The sequence below is a fragment of the Barbus barbus genome (genome assembly GCF_936440315.1).
Source record: "Barbus barbus genome assembly, chromosome: 31".
NCBI classification, from domain to species: Eukaryota; Metazoa; Chordata; class Actinopteri; order Cypriniformes; family Cyprinidae; genus Barbus; species Barbus barbus.
In genome coordinates this window covers 10,857,594-10,874,522 of record NC_136759.1, presented here as the reverse complement: position 1 = coordinate 10,874,522, position 16,929 = coordinate 10,857,594, and the positions used below count along the sequence as shown (strand labels likewise).

Below are 16,929 nucleotides of genomic sequence, written 5' to 3'. Positions count from 1 at the left end.
TTTTTTCCAACTCCTTATTTTTATTCCTGTGATGAATATTATTATTATTATTTTAGGACTATTTTAATTTCTTTCATGTAAAGCACTTTGAATTACCATTGTGTATGAAATGTGCTATATAAATAAACTTGCCTTACAGGGGCCATATATATTATTGGATCATTTTAGTGATATGGTATTTATCAGGATCTGTTGATGTTAGATAGCAGTATTGGATATTAATTTATTCACTTTTTCCACCTTGTTACTAGTTAACCATATTCTGTACTGTAGCCTACAATATAAATTACACATACTAATTAACTTATAAGCATAAATTGTCTCTGAGAGAAAAAGTAATAGAAGAAATAAAATACATGTAATTATTTTGGCCTTTTTTTGACTTTATAGAACTTTTTCCACATTTTTATGGTTTATTGTTTTTAATTTGGTTTTTATTTATTTATTGTTGTGCATTCAACATATTGTCAGCCTAAACGCAACTTGGGGATAATAAAGCGTATTAAATTTTATTTAAATTATTCTACCCAGCTAATAATAATAATAATAATAATGTTTTATTTATAAAGCGCTTTTGACAAGTTCAACGTCCCTATACAGAATAGCAAAACACATAGAAACATGTAAACAACTTTTCTTTAAAGTGAAAAATTTAACAAAAAATCAATTACGTAAGTGTTCCTAAAACAATCCGATGCGCGTGGAAACAAAACTTCATTTCCCACACTGCAAAGCATCAAACGCTTCTTCAAACAGCTGACTGAGGGTGAGACCTATGCGAGCGCTTCTCAGAGGGCTTCACGGGATATACATACAACGTTTGAGGCGGAACAAGCTGACAACGCGCCCTGTCTGGCTGTCAAACCAGTCCACGAGTATGTTTGAGGAGTATGCTTGCGCTCTGAACTAGTACATAACTCGCTTGGAGTCGGACTGGCACCTCCGTTTAGTCTGCATGCGTTTACAAACATGTCTCTGGACTAGTGTTTGCTGTAGTTCGAGCCCATGCCCCTAAAACCGTGCCAATGCCGAGGAATGGATACTAGTGTCTCTGGCAAAGTTGGAAACATGGTCGCAAGTGATGAGGAGCATTTGGACGCGAGCGATGGCAGCAACGCAGGGATGGACGCGCTTCACCAGTGCGAACTCATCCAGAACCTGATCGAGATCTCCATCTCTAGTCTGAAGGGGCTTCGGACCAAGTGCGCCGCATCTAACGACCTGACCCAACACGAGATACGCGCTTTGGAGGTAATGTATTTACTATGTGTATTTTAAATATTAAGCTACAGTACATGCCAGGTTGCAGGTTGTTAAATCAAGTAAGCACCATGACATGCGATCCAGTATTAGACGGTGAATGATAGTTCTTGATATGCCTAAATAATGAGGTTTGTTTTGTAGGTGCACCTTCAAGTCAATATTCACTTCACTGCCTATTCAAATATTGACACCAAATTCATGAATGATAGGGGTCATGGAAACCCCCTCTGAGCTGACATTACTTCCTGAATCTTAAAGTAGTTGTTTAGGGTGCATCTGCCAAAGTTGTGCATTGCTAAGAAGAAAAGTTTTGCACTTGAAGAAATGAACAGCACTTTAAGACATATCATGGAGCAGGTTGCTCTTTTATAGGCACCACCATGTTGAGATCACATGACCAGCTGTGTCATGAAAATAATAATATGTGTGTTTACTTTATATGGTGCTTTCAGCCATAAACAGACATTTAAGCCATACAACAAACACTTCCTGTATTTATTTTACAGAAAATGATTGCAGTATAGTTTAGTGAACTTTTATTTATTTTTTTTAAACAAAGGTGTAAATGCTTTCATTTTGAGTAATTTTCACGCTCAACCTTATGATAATCACTGCAATGGAATACTTTTGTGTATTGTAGATGAGTAAACTAGTCAAAGTCTGTAGCTGTGTTTAAACTATATCCTCCATGTCAAACAGCCTGTTATCTCAGTTTAGCTCTGCAAACAAAGAGGAGTATATGTCAGAGGAGTGTTGGTGCTATTTTTAACCATACGCAGGTATTTTGCAAGAGTGGTTAACCCCTCCCACAAAAGTGAACTGAAATCCCAAGTTGGTCAAACCTGTGGAACAGTGTCACTTTTAATTTGATTATTGTTGTGTTTAATAAAACACCATAAATGAGGACTTTTCTCTGAAGATGAAATTATCTACTTATTAAGGTCAAGCACCTTCTTCTCAAGGTGAATCAAAACATGGCTTTCATGTTCACAGCTCACAAACTCTTACTTTTAAATAATCAAGATGGGCTTGCTTGAGGCTTTGTTTGATAAACCGTTATACTTTGAAATGTTAATGATGCTAGTTCTCACGGACACAGGTAATTGTGGCATTGTGGTGTGGCTGGTGCTTGCTTTGGTGATTCTTATCAAGAGGTTTTGTACATCTTAGGGAGGCACTAAATTGTTTCTCATGATAAAATAAAAAAAAATATTGTTAAGTGTTAAGTGCAGAATAAAATGCATGTCCTTTGAAACATAGCAATATTTATATAACAGTATGATAATGTGTAATATGTACCCAGCGTGCTATATAAAAGCTAAATAAAGTGCAGGCAGTGTCAGAGAGACTTGAATTGCAAGATGTAAACATAGAGTCTAGTGCTTATAAAATGACTGTAATGCGGCAAGGATTGTGCTGAGGTAGAACAATAACAAGCAGAGTCAGGAGTATGGGTTGCATTTCTGCATTGGGTGGGGGTGGACAGGCCATTTGTTGATTGTCAGAGCTATTGGATAGTCTAACAACATGTGGGAAGTCTAGTGGCTTTGGATTCTTCAAGCTTCCTCCAGATGAAACTAACAAGAGATGAACTGATAATGTTACTGTCAGCCTTTCTGTTCAATCCTTGATAGCTGGAAGTCTGGTTCCAGTGAGGAACTGAGCTATTTTTACTACCCACAGCAGAGCTCTTTTATCTAAAGCAGAGCAGTTAACATACCAGACAGTGATCAATCAGGTAACACAGGTACTCTCTATGACGCACCTGAAGAAGCTGTTACATTTTCACTGGCTAGCCTAAGTCTCTTATGGAAGAAAGGTACTGTCAAGTTAAGGATGAAGTGTTTTGGTTTCATGTGTTCAGGTCATTGTTAAGGTGACGTCTTTGTCTGAACTTTCTAATTGTGTCATTTTGTGATTGTTTCATTGTTTTTACCAGACTTTGAGCTGTCTTACAGGGCTTGACGCTTACCTTTTCCCCAAGGAGCACATGTGCTCCTAAGTCAAAAAATTTAGGGGCGCAATGCAAATTTGTCAAATTAGGTGTTTTAGCTTAATAAGGGGATACAAAGAGACATTTACAAGCACAATTATTTAATTTATCAGAATACAGAAAGTACACAAGGTTTTTAAATAATTTAACTTCAGACACTATTTAATAGGCTAATTATGTAATTAGTTATAATCCTATTAAACTGTGTCGGTATAAAATTTTCACAATAATCATTGAAGCTTTTGTCACGGTATATGTTTTTGTTTTTAAATCACAATATATAATTTCTAAGTGAAAAAAGTGTTGTCCTCCTAACAGGTTAAATAACTTTATTAAAGATAATTTACTAAAAGACTTTTATAAAAAAATACATAAAAATATAAAGTAAACAAGTGTTTCAAGATTAGAGTGCAAAAGATTGTTCAAATGAACGAAAGAACAATAGGTAAGTAAGGTCCCATTTGTTAACATTAGTTAAAGCAGGTTAACATTAACTAAAAATGTGCAATAGCTAATTGTTGCAGTAGTTAATATTCTTTGTTAATGTTGATTAATAAAAAATACAACTATGTTAGTTAATGTTAGCTCCATTGAATTATATTAAGACAACTTTTGATTTTATAATGTATTATTAAAAGTTGAAATTAAGATAGCATTATTAATAAATGCAGTCATTGTTTTTTTCATGTTAACTAATGGAACTTGTGTTACTGAACAATAATAACGAATCAGTCGTTGATATATAGATAGGCCCACTGTTCTCTATTATAAGATCAGTGGATGGGCCATGTTTTAGGTTAGAAAAAATGTTTGAAAATAAATAGCTCATTAAGTCTTTAAGTAAGAATTATTTGATGCTATTGTGAAGACTAAAGCGAATATAAATATCTAAATGACTGTGAGTGTGAAACATTATTTACACAGTTTTAGGAAAGTAGAGCAGCGGATTTGTTTACTGGGTTACCGGGGTAACGGCAGCGGCAGCGCCCTCTAGTGGCGAATGTGCGTCATTCAGCGCGTCTTCACTTTAACTCGCTCCGCTTTTCTTCTCATCTGTGCTCATTTAAATTAAACCGTTGCCTTTTTAAAGTTCTAAAGTAATCATATGAGGCTGCATCGCAATTTTTCCATAAATAAACAGAATAAATTAATACGTTTGTTATAGGCTACTGTATAAGTTAGGCTGTTTTGTATTTTGTTTTGTATTCGCACTTGTGCTCCTAAATACATTTTCCAGTTCGCACACATCTATTTTTAGTCGCAAATGCGAGTGAAATGCTCGCACTGTCAAGCCCTGTCTTACCTTTTCCCTATAGGTTCTGTTGTTGATATCATCAACTTATGTAATTGCGTTGATGTTCCACGACAGTCTTGGGTCACCGAGGTGGGTGTTGCGGTGGACAACCCCGGTGACACCGGTGTTAAGAAAGGTTGCCTTTAATGTCAAGGAACAGCTGGTGGCCTTGGCTCTTTTGATACCTGTGGAGAGATAGTTTCAGCTGAAAAGCTGTGGCCATCAAAAGCCTGTTGTGGTATTAAAAAAAAGTAAAAGTATTATGAGAGAAGACTGATACAGTGAAAATGGTGTCAGGCCTCAGAGAGTGGCTTGATATCCCAAGGGCTGGCTCAGAGTGAGGGACTTATGGCGCTTTTCCACTGCATGGTACAGCACGGTACGTTTCAGTACAGCTCACTTTTGGGGAGTTTTACACTGGGAACAGTACCTGGTGCCGTTTGGAACTTTTTTTAATACCACCTCGGCCGAGGTTCCAAGTGAGCCATACTGTTACCAAAACATGACGTGTAAACTCTGCTGATCACTGATTGGCCGGAGAAAATCGTCACTGCCTGCGTCATTGAACTTTCAGCACGAGACCCAACATTCCCGCTAGATTTAAATAGGCACAGCCAACGAAGGATCGAACGCAACTGTTTTGAATGAGCGCACCTTTTTTAAACAACCAATTGTTGAGGTAGTATAGACGATTCTCTCATTGATAGCTGAGGTGTGGATCCAGCGAGAGCGTGATGAAGCGACGCGGAATTAAAACGTTTTTCAGGAGTCGTGGCAGTAGAGGTGGTGCAACTATAACGACACATGAAGAATCCCGCCCACTCTAAAGTGGTACTAAACTGCAGTGGAAACGCAAACCGAGCCGAACTGAGCCGTGTCGTGCCGTTCTGAACTGTGTCGAGCTGAGTAGTGCCACGCAGTGGAAAAGCGCCAATGGTGGCCTGACAACCTGAGTCCCTGGCTGCAGCATCCAGGTGGTGGAACGGGATTCCCTACCTGCTCACTTCCAAGACCTACCAGGATACAGTTTGCATACCCAGTGAAGAGATCAATTTCCTTAGGTTATCAAAATGTTCCCAAAGGGAGCAAACACAGCCCATACTGATTGTAAAGTCCTACTCCTGGAGAGCCACTTTTCTGTAGAGTACACCTGTCCATTGTCAATTTTAGCTTTAATCTAACACACGTGAAAAATCTAACCAAAGTCTTCAGGGTTACCTGAAAGTTACAGGCTGGTTTGACTAGGTTTGGAGCTAATCTCTGTAGGACAACCTTCTCCAGTAGCCCCTGCTCAAAGGTTTCTAGTAACTTTGTAAGAAAGTAACCCTCCAGGAGCAGGATTGGGCACCCCTGAGATAAGGAGAATCCATTCCGTCACACATTGGGTCTCAGCATTTATCCAAGATCTTGTATTGGGTAATGTGGTGATCAACGCACTTGTCTATGACTGATACATATTCCTCCATTTAATCTTTATAACCTCTTTGAAAATATCCCAATCACTGTCACCAAAACAGTTGAGCAGGAATTTGTTTGCTACCTCTGGACACACTTGAATTACTTGGTGACCTGTTTTCCCAGCACTCAAACCAAAGCACAGAGAGATGGTGCTAAATGGCAGTTACTGTTTAGATTCCTGTCAGTAAATCTCACAGAATTCCTGTGGAAGAACTGGCTGTCTCTCTGTGCTTGTTCTCAAGAAGTGGAGACAATTCAGACATTGAAGAAATGACTGCGGTTGGCAGCTGAGAATCTCTGGTTAGTGGCTTGTCTTCTCTCACAATTGGAAAGATCGCTGTGTGTTTGTGCTATTGTGGCTGTTCCTATTTTTAGCAAGCATGTTCTCTTCACATGCATGTGATTAGTGAGCAAGATTCCTCAATCTGAGGGAGGGTTTGTGAAAGTGAATCTGACTCTGCATGCTACAATCCCGTAATGCCGCAACTCCACTAAACACTTGTGTACAGTGGCATGCGAAAGTTTGGGATCTCAAAATCATACAGTTACTGCTGGAAAGGGTTAAAATATGCAAAAGATGCTGGAAAACTGAAGATTCTGCAGGACCTGGAGGATTTTTCTGAAGAACAGAGCTCAGTTTAACTGTTCAGAACAAACAAGGGACTCATGAACAACCATCACAAAACAAAAAAACAGTCGTATCATCCAGGTAACCACACGCAGTATTAAGAACCAAGGGTTCCCAAACTTTTGAATGTGGTTATTTTAATAATTTCAGCTATTTTTTTGTCTTGTGGACTATATGTAAACATCTTTTATGGAAAATATCTTAATCAGGACAGTACTAAATAAAAAATAACATGCATTTTGTATGATCTCTCTTATTTTGGTAAAATTATCCACATTTTCACAGATTCTGCAAGGGGTTTCCAAACTTTCGATCCCCACTGTAGACAGAGGGCTGAAGAACAAAAGTGGTGGAAAGTCAAGGCAATGCATTCCTCCCTCTCTCTGCTTGAACAATAAGCCTGCATGTGAGAGGCAGGCCGAATTGCATTAGGAGTAGGGTTACATCAAGCACTCAGAATAAACTGTGTAGACTGTGTGTGTTTATGGATATTGGAGAAGATGAACAGTTTGCAAAATGACATCTCTTTTATCTGTCTCAATGAAGGAACAGATGCAGACCTGGACACTAGCAGATGTCCAACAACCATGTGTTACACAATTACTTGACCAATGGGTGTTAAGTTTCTGTCTGGGAGCAGACCCACACTCTCTCCTTGTAAAGATGTCAAGCATTCATATTGACAGCGATTTAGTCTGGAGGTCACCAAGTCATTGTACTAGTAGGTGGTGTTGTTTGCCTGCTGTAATCAATTGTTTTAGGAAGTGGATCACCTTAGATGGACCTCCCATTGGTAGTTGCCAACTTTCATTGAAAACGCACAACTTTGTGGGTGCAAATTGTGAAGGACCCTTTAGGATTTCTTTAAAAATTTCAGTGGCATCTTAGATCTAATAGTTCAGTATCATGAAGCTTCTGTTATGAAAACGTGTGAAAATGTGTGTTGTGTAAACATACCTGGCAATAAAGCTCATTCTGAAACATACGTATGTGAACATATGTGAAACATACTCAGCTTTAGTTCTTTTTGGCTATTTCATGTATTTATTTTTGGCCATAGAGATGTGAAACGTCTGTTATACAGTATGTGCCCTCATTTGGTGAGTTGTGGGACTGTTTAAAACTATTTTAGAACAGAAGCGTGCCATCTTTTTCATGCAGTTTATTTTCAGAATGAAATTTCGGTGAGTCGTCACTCAAGTGTGAAACTATACTACTAAATCTGGCATATTATTTCTTCATCTTGTGAAAAGTATATGTCCCTTTGATGACATTTGTGTTGGAGTCACATCTTCTTTGTCTTTCAGTGCCGTCATCTGGCTATCACTAGATGTTCTCCACATGATCAGTACAGATCTGGCCACAACCACTCTGTGGCCCGAGTCTGTCAGTTTGCAAGACTGTGTGTTCTCAGAAGCAAATCATGCATCTGTTTAAAATGTGTAGATGCAAGTTTTTTTATTGCTCAGGAAGTGCTGTGCATTGAAGTCACATTTCCTACTTATTTTATGCTGGCAAAAAAACTGTCCGAGTTGTGTTTTGGGATTTCCTGTGGATGGGCACAGCTGGTCTGCACAAAAACATTTTATGTACTGACAGCTCACCAACAATCCACCAATCTGATTAATAATTGCCTTCACATTTTGGGTGGTTCATGCACAAATTCTAAGTAACCTTCAAGATTGGTAGTCTTAGAACTTTTTGTCTGTTAATGATGTCACTAGGGTCATCTTTGTTAAATTAGTTACCAGGATTTGAGTAGTATGATGGTTAAAACACTTTTAATTTGTGGTTTACAGTAACACAAGTTTTACTGATGTGCACTAGATGTTGCTGGGTATTTGGTGCTGTTCCTGCATGCTGCAGTGACGTCTGTCTTGATGAAAGGGTCTCCCCCATCCAGAGGTGGGTAGTAACGAGTTACATTTACTTCGTTACATTTACTTGAATACATTTTTTGGGTAACTAATACTTTTAGAGTATATTTTAAAATGGGTACTTTTACTCTTACTCAAGTATATTTATATCCAGAAAAAACGGTACTCTTACTTCGTTACTGTGGGCGACTCTCCTCTCGTTACTGTATCTTAATGCAATACAAGTTAAAAATGCTTTGGTTTATTCCAAACGCGCCGTCTACTTTTCTCTGGACAATGAACGATGCCCATTCGCGAATGATTCATTCTTTTGAGTCGATTCTGTTTAAAGGCTTTATCAAACCAGTTGGCAAACCAGTGAATCGGTTCGCGAATCAGTTTGAATGATTCGTTCAGTTCCCTGCCGCACGCGCTGAGTCTCTGAAGCGGTTCTCACTCAGATAACAGAGAGTTTAAGAACATCAAGAGCGCTGCAGACGTGGCTTTGGATCTACAGTCAGTTGAAAGCAAATCTGCAAAGGCTTGTTTGCTAGAGCTAAGTTATATGAAGATCTTTTATTAGATGAACACCGCGTGTGCTGTCTACTGTTCCACAGGTATAGGCCACGATACCACTATGACATTACCAGTTTGTTGTACATGTACCTTACATTAAATACAATGTATAATTTATACATTAAATAAGCTGTCACAGAGTATGAAATGAACACCCGCAGAACCCGCGTTAGCTCTGCGCAGCGGCGCGCGAGCTGTTCTAGACACAATTAATATTCATATTTTTACAATATTTACGCTTGCAAAAATATAGGCTACATTTGTTTACATTTTGCAGAACAGAAGATCTGTCAATATGCATTTGTTTCGTTATGTTCAGAGCAGTCATGTGAGGCGTTTTCAGAGGTTTCAGTGTCAGAGGTTATAGGATAATACATAATTTACTTTAAAATATAATTTAATTCAGTGATGCAAATCAGAATTTTCATCAGCTGTTACTCCAGTTTTCGGAGTCATATGATCCTTCAGAAATCATTATAATATATCGATTTATTACCAGTGTTGGAAACAGTTTTGCTGCTTAATATTTTTTGGAACCTGTGACATTTTGTTCAGTATTCTTTGATGAATAGAAAGCTAAAAAGAGCAGCACTGATAATAAATCAACATGATTTCTGAAGGATTATGTGACTCTGAAGACTGGGGTAAAGGCTGATGATAAATTCTGATTTGCATCACTGAAATAAATTACATTAAAATATATATATATATATACAGTTTTTGGGTACTCTACCCACCTCTGCCCCCAGCTGAAGGCAAAGTGGTAGATGGGTGGCGTGGGAATGTTTAAAGTGTCAAATTAGATGAACAATTCCAGCAACATTATCTTCTCCATCTTTCTGTGAACTGAAATCCACTGCCAGAACACATTATAAGTGATTGTTCTCCCAAAAATGAAATTCTGTCATCATTAACTCAATTTACTGTTGCATTGTTCCAAACCTGTATGACATTATTTCTAAGAAGGTTTCACCTTCACCTTTTTTCCCCCTTGTAATAAAGGTCAGTGGGATTGCAACAACCGTTAGATCCCACTGACTTTCTGAGACTTTTCAAATGTCTTCATTTGTGTTACAAAGAGGAAAGTCATACAGGTTTGGGACAATGTAACTTCAAGCGCTCTTGGCTAGAATATAGCATTAGCCTATTGTGTCCTGTCCTGTGGTTCCTTTTAAAGATCCAAAATAGTTTAACCTGAAAAGTACACTGACTCATGACACAAATATATTTCAGCATCCTGACTTCCTTTTAAATTACTACCTGCAACAACCTTTTTTGGCTCAATTATCTTGAGTACAGACCTGTGGCTTATTTCAAAATCATTACATTTGCAGAGGGGGATTGGCACATTTTTGGATGTGATGAAACCTGCTCATGGCACAATCTGTGGCAATCGTAAGCACTTGAGTGATATTCCCGGTTGATGCTCTTTCATGTAATAGACCCTAATTGACTGAAGAGATCTGGGAAAAACACATTTTGAAGAATCACGACTCCCTAGCATCTCAGTTTTGGTTTCTGGGAAATGCCCATCTTTGCTCGGTAGCATGAGTGCTCATCAAAGGCTTTTTAAGGTTCATTTGCACTTTGTTTCTATGGATGGAAAGTTAACACATCATTGTGAGGCCCATTAGGTGCGGTGGAGCATAGGCCTCTCAAACGGCTAATGTTTGTTGGTATCAGGAAATCCCCATGTGGTTTTTCAACAGTTTTATCATTCTTTTTCCCCCCTTTCTCTTTTCTTGTGTCTCATGTTCCACGAACCCTTGCACTTTATTGTCTAGTGCTGCTCATTTTATTCTTTTTTTTTGTGCTTGCCTTTATTAGCAACTTTCCGTCCATGGTTTTTACCATTAAACATTCTGTTTTTGATTTCATCATTGAGACTAATCATTTAACGGATCTATTGCCATGTGCGGCACTCAGCTGAAATAATAGACCTATTATGATTTTTGGAGGTAGCCTGATTGTTTAAACCTAGCATGCATTATCCCATATGCTTTATGTTATTGTCAGAAACAATAGGCGCAGGTTTGCTTGTATTGGTGACACAGTGTGTAACAGGATCCACGTTACTCCACTACAGTCTACAGTTACCTTATCATCTGGTACAGCTGTGATGCTTCTTTTTGGAAACCTTTTATGCATGTCGTATTTAATGAAATCAAGTGAATTTGTAGATGTTGAGTGCATGCCTACACAAAAGAAAGTCGATGTGGAAATTACATAATCACATTTCTCCATGCACACTCATACCAGGAACATTCTTGAAATGATTGTAGCACAGTTTTACCAGGAACCGTATTTATGAAATCAGCATCATCTCTTGATTGCCACCGTACGCTCTTTTTAGAACTTTCACAGAGGTCTGTAGTAACAGACACCGTCAAACTTTATCTCTTACCGTCTCTTACCTCTCTAATGAAGCTGATTTTGCATCTAAGAGGCCGGGTGCTTTCAAATATCACAAAAAGATTCTCAACCTATCCTCTAGCAGGCACTTTAGTTAAGCAGGTCCCCCGTGCCCCATACTCCAGCCACCCCTTGAGAGGTGTAACGGAGACGGCAGATGTGAGGAAAGATAGTCATTGACTATCAGGTGCACTCCTGCACATTGTGCCAGGCTGTGTATGGTGCAAGCTAACACCCTGTTGTGTTTGAGCTTCGCTCGTGGCCGACCGATACATCAAATCAGCATCAAATGGGGGCATTCTCAGATAGTACCGAGAGAAAAGAGCCAGCACACCTTCTCAGACTGCTATAGACCTCCTGAAACTTTAATGATACGCTGCTCTCGTTCTCTTTTGAAGTCTGCGCTACATTCTGGCGGTTTTGCCTGGGTGAGGTGATAATGCGCTCATACATAAAGCCATCCACTGCTGTCTTGTCTCTCAGTGGAATTAACGGCTAGTAAGGCGCTCCGATACTGCAGCTGCGTTCTTCCCGAGAGTCGTGACCTTATATAGAGATACGAATGGAGAGAGCTAATCAACTGCACAGGTGGCTGGTTGCTGGGCTACAGGTTCAGGCGAATTTGCCACTGTGACCTATCAAAGCTTTTGTAGACAACCGAGTGTCTTTCTCGGTGGTGATCTCTTGATAGCAGGGGCTCAGCCATCATTTCAAAAGTGGGGGGGACGGAATGTCTAGTGGTTATACCTGTTTTTTTGTTGTTGTTTTTTTTTTCAGTTAACCCATGTCTAATTGACAATATTTTGTTTTATTTTTAATCATAATGTTTTATTTTTAATCATCCTTTTTGCTTAATATGCTTTATGATTATATTATTATGTATGATTATAGAAGGAAAGAAAGATAGAAAAAAGAAAAAGAAAGAAATACAACAGCTTGTCACTGGGACAGTACCCTTAAAAGCACATCTTTGTACCTTATTTACCCCAAAAAGTTTCATAGTTGTACATATACTCTAATGTACTAATATGCACCTTTTTGAGTATAAGTTACAAAGATGTCCTTATAAGGGTACTATTGTTTACATATTTCAGATTGTATTTTATGTGTGTTGTATGTACAGTACATGGCACACAGTAATGGATACTTGCACATTCACATACTTCTTTATTCTGTTCTGTTCTATTATACATTAGTCTGATTAGTCTATGTTAAAAGAAATATCTTATCATAGACAATGCTGTAAATAATCTCTACCTCTGAAGCCTCACTGAAACCTTCTGCCTCATTCACTCCCTCTGTCTATAGCAAATAAAGTAGTGTTTGAAACATGTACATACAGGGAATAGTGACATACAGAAGAAAATAACACATTAAGTACACTGCTGGACAATAACCAATCATTTGTATCCTAAATTATTTTTTAACACTTTAGAATGGGGAACACATATTCACTATTAACTATGACTTTTACTTCAATAAACTCTTCATTTACTGCTTATTAATAGCTTGTAAAGTAGTCGTTGTAGTTGTTAAGTTTAGGATTATGGGATGCAGAATATGGTCATGAAGAATACAGAATTAATATGTGCTTAAGTGCTAATAAATAACCAATATGCAAGCTAATAATTACCTACTGTAGTTAAAAATGATAGCTGAGAAGTTGTTCATCATACTAATGTTATTTTTTATTTTTCTATATTTGACTAATTATGTGTTTTCTATGATTGGTCCATATATAATCCCACAAACGCTTGTGTATTATAGACGTTATACGATGTAAAAACAGCCAGGTGTTAAAAGCCACTCTTCTCACCTGTCACTGTGTGTTGTCCTAATTCTGTCCTAACAAACCTAGGCTGACTGTTTCTTGTTCATTCTTGACAACACATAAAAACGTCAAATTAGTGCAATAATGACAGAGCACCCCTAAATGAAGATCGATCCTGTATCAGATCAGTGCTTGCATACTTGATTGAAATGCATCATGTAGAATTGGCAGTGTCACAATGCTGCAAACGCTGTAAAATCTCAGTTCAACATGATCTTTATTCTTATTTGAAGGGTTCTGATAACATACATACGTGTTAAAATAAAAGACATTACAAAAGAGTTACGGAAAAATACACTGAAAATAAATAAGTGCATGTTTGTCCAGGCAGCTTTTTATTTCTCCATATAATGAACATCAAAACTTGCTAATTATTCAACAAGAGCAATAGGCAGTCACTCAACATTGTGCAACACTATTCGGATCCCACATGACAACTTACGCTGCTTGACTTCTTCGTAAAAAAGGAGTGAAGAGTTTTTTGCCGCTTTGAACTCATCTCGACCTCTAATGAATGATGGACCGCAGGCGCAAGCCTGGGCATGTCATGACGTCACAAACTGAGTGACTGATTGCCATGGAAACGTAAACGTCATGTATAAATTATCCTGTCTCTTTGAATTTTAAATCATTCTGCATTTATATACATTGCTCCATTAAAACCTCAACATGTCGAGAACACAACTGTCCAATGAAAAAGTGCGGGGGACGAATTTACTTTTTATAAAAAGTGGGGGGGACACGTCCCCCGCGTAATCTACGCCCCTGCTTGATAGAGAATGAGTTTAGTAAAAATTATGATGTGTAACATTTTGTGAAATCTAGAAATAGTTAGAATTATTCTTGCACACTGGGGTTTTGCATAAATGACTGGTGCTACTTCTGTTCCTGCTCAACAACGCAGTCTGCCCTGTAGCACTTTAACTGTCTTGACTCTTTATATGATTTGAAACGTCAGGTAAATCAGAAAACTTCTGAAATGTGTGAATTCTTTTTGCCAAAATATGCGTTTAACTAGTTGCTAAATTAAAAAGTGTTCAATTTTATAAATGCACACAGTTCTAAAAAAAAAAAGACAATTATGCATCCAGGATGTGTTTTTGCATGACATTTTTAATGCATGACTGCCCATTTTTGTAGTGTGTATATATAGTGTTTTCATTTGCTATAGTGTAATGTCTTAGAATTTTCTTTACTTGAGCAAATAATTATGTATTTGATTTATTATGTATTAATTTGGTTAATAAGCAGATTGTGTAATACATTTAAAGGCTTATAATAAATGCTGAGTGTTTATACTCGGTATACTATTTTCAGGATTCTTTGATTAATTGAAAGTTCGAAAGAACAAAATAAATTTATTTGAAATAGAAATACTTAGAAGCAGTTTAATGCATCTTAAATAAAAGCATTAGTTTCTTTAAAAAATTTTTTTAACTTACTGACAAACTTTGCATGGTAGTGTTTACTATAACTAATATATATTGTGACGAGTCGGCTGCCTCCCCCCTTATTATCATCACCACCCCGTCCCGTATTCGCCGCCCTTCACCAGGCTCCCGACGGGAGTGGGTGTGTGAGAGAGGAGGGGCGCTGAACAGCCAGGGCTGGCGGCGTGTGATGAGGCGCACCTGATGTGAATAGAGCCTCATCACCGCCGCTGTTTAAATGCCGAGCGCGCCTCTCCTCGGGAGACCGGTCTCTTCCCCGTGCATGCACACTGGTGTCCTCGTGGCTCCAGGAAGGGAGCGTCGAGAAAGGACCAAGTTCCGCACCCGCGAGACGGCTGACGGGCCAGGATGCCGGGCCGTGCAACCCCCGAGAGCGCCGCGGGCCGAAGAGGGACGAAGCCGCGAAAAGAAGCCGCCGCCCCTCGCGCCCCGGTCCCAAGAGGGGAGCGCGTGCGGCCGCGGGACACCGCCCCTTACCTGGACCCTTCCTTCCAGAACACTGCCCTCCTTCACGAACCCCGCAGCACGACGAGGACACCAGACCCCCCTGTTTATTTTGGACACTTTTACTCCCTTTTGGACACTTTATTTTATTATTTTGTTTAATAAAAACCTCTCCGAGGCCTAACGCCACACCCACTGTGTTTGTCGTTTGCTCCTCCCGTCACAATATACACACACACACACACACACACACACACATACACATACACATAATGGATTGGATTCAATTTATTGTCATTGCACATGTAGGTACAAGGCAACGAAATGCAATAGAGAAGAAAAATACAGCACAACATGAGGAAAGGAAGGAGAAAAAATATAATCCTCACACTATGCTCCTGAACGGGAGTACAGTGTGAGAACAGACAAAAACCTCAGCATAGAGCACAGTCAATACAGGAACACACAACTTACTAGTAATCCAGTTCAGACGAACAGCCATCCGGTCTGCAGCCATTACAGCGCTAACACAGACCCGTTATCAGACTGACGGGAAGAAGCGGCAAAGGCGTTGGATGGGGGTAATGGAAGGTGAATGAATATCTGTATGTATGCGCGTATGAGTGTGTGTATGTGTAAGTTCGTGTGCCTAGAGATCCGCCGCGCTGGCGCTCCAAAGTTGTCTCAGTCCGCAGATTGTGGTGCGACATAGCAATTGCCATGGAAACGACCTTGGCCGGAACCCAAACGCTCAACAATCACAAGGTGTTTGTTGAGGGGGGGAGGGAAGAAAGAGCGTCTCCCTGCAGCATTCATCCAGGGAGTTAGATTCCAGAGCAACCTTGCCAAGCTGTCTGTTGTTTTGGGAAGCCGAAAAGAGATAAGATTGTTGTGTCTTTGGGCGAACAGCTGCCTAATTTCAGCTATTCTCATTGTCCATTCTGATCTCCTTGTCCATCAATTTTCCTTTCCAAAGCCGATAGCTTATCTGTGATCGAATCCATATTGCGGTTAATAGTCTCTGTCTCAGAGGTGACCGCTCTGCCAACTGCTTCAATCATGACGGGCAGCCTTGTGAGGTTTTGGACAGCTGTTCCTGTCTCCTTAATTCTCCGATAATTCAGGGCAACGCCTAATCCAATCAGCAGAAACCCAGTTATCATGGTTCCGAATAGGTAGATGTCTTCAATGTCCTCCACGGAAAGAGCACACGACCCGCCACCTCTCCCATGCGTCCATCGTGTAGCCAGCTGCGAAAGTCCCAGCAGGACACCCGGGCTCTCCCGATCCCAAACTTCTAGTCGAGAAGATGATGTCAATTGCGTTAAGAGACCAGTTGATCAGATCCATAATTTCGGTTTTGTAGAATAGTGCAGAGAGAGTCTCTTCAGTGTTAGACAAGGACAAGACGAGAGAGCAAGCAGGGGAGGTAAGGGTAGGGAGGGAAGAGAATGCGACCGCCTTCGCTGAGAGCCAAACGAGAACATATACAACTACAAGAAACATCTGACCTCTGTGATTGTCAACAATGGTTTTGCCACCAAGTACTAAGTCATGTTTTGCAAAGGGGTTAAATATTTATTTCACTCATTAAAATGCAAATCATTTTATAACTTTTCTGAAATGTTTTTCTGGATTTTTTGTTGTTATTCTGTCTCTCACTGTTCAAATAAACCTACCATTAAAATTATAGACTGATCATTTCTTTGGCAGTGGGCAAACA

At 39.3% G+C, this 16,929-nt stretch overlaps 1 protein-coding gene across 2 annotated transcripts in view; it reads left to right on the top strand.

The window, feature by feature from the left end:
• Window positions 1-811: 811 nt before the first annotated feature.
• ksr1b (kinase suppressor of ras 1b) overlaps window positions 812-16,929 on the top strand; it is a 42,153-nt gene continuing 26,035 nt past the window's right edge. For both annotated transcript variants that reach the window (XM_079388226.1, XM_079388225.1), the window contains exon 1: window positions 812-1,251. In XM_079388226.1, the coding sequence (XP_079244352.1) occupies window positions 1,006-1,251 (246 nt within the window). In that variant the 5' untranslated portion in view covers window positions 812-1,005. The remainder of the gene's footprint in view (window positions 1,252-16,929) is intronic.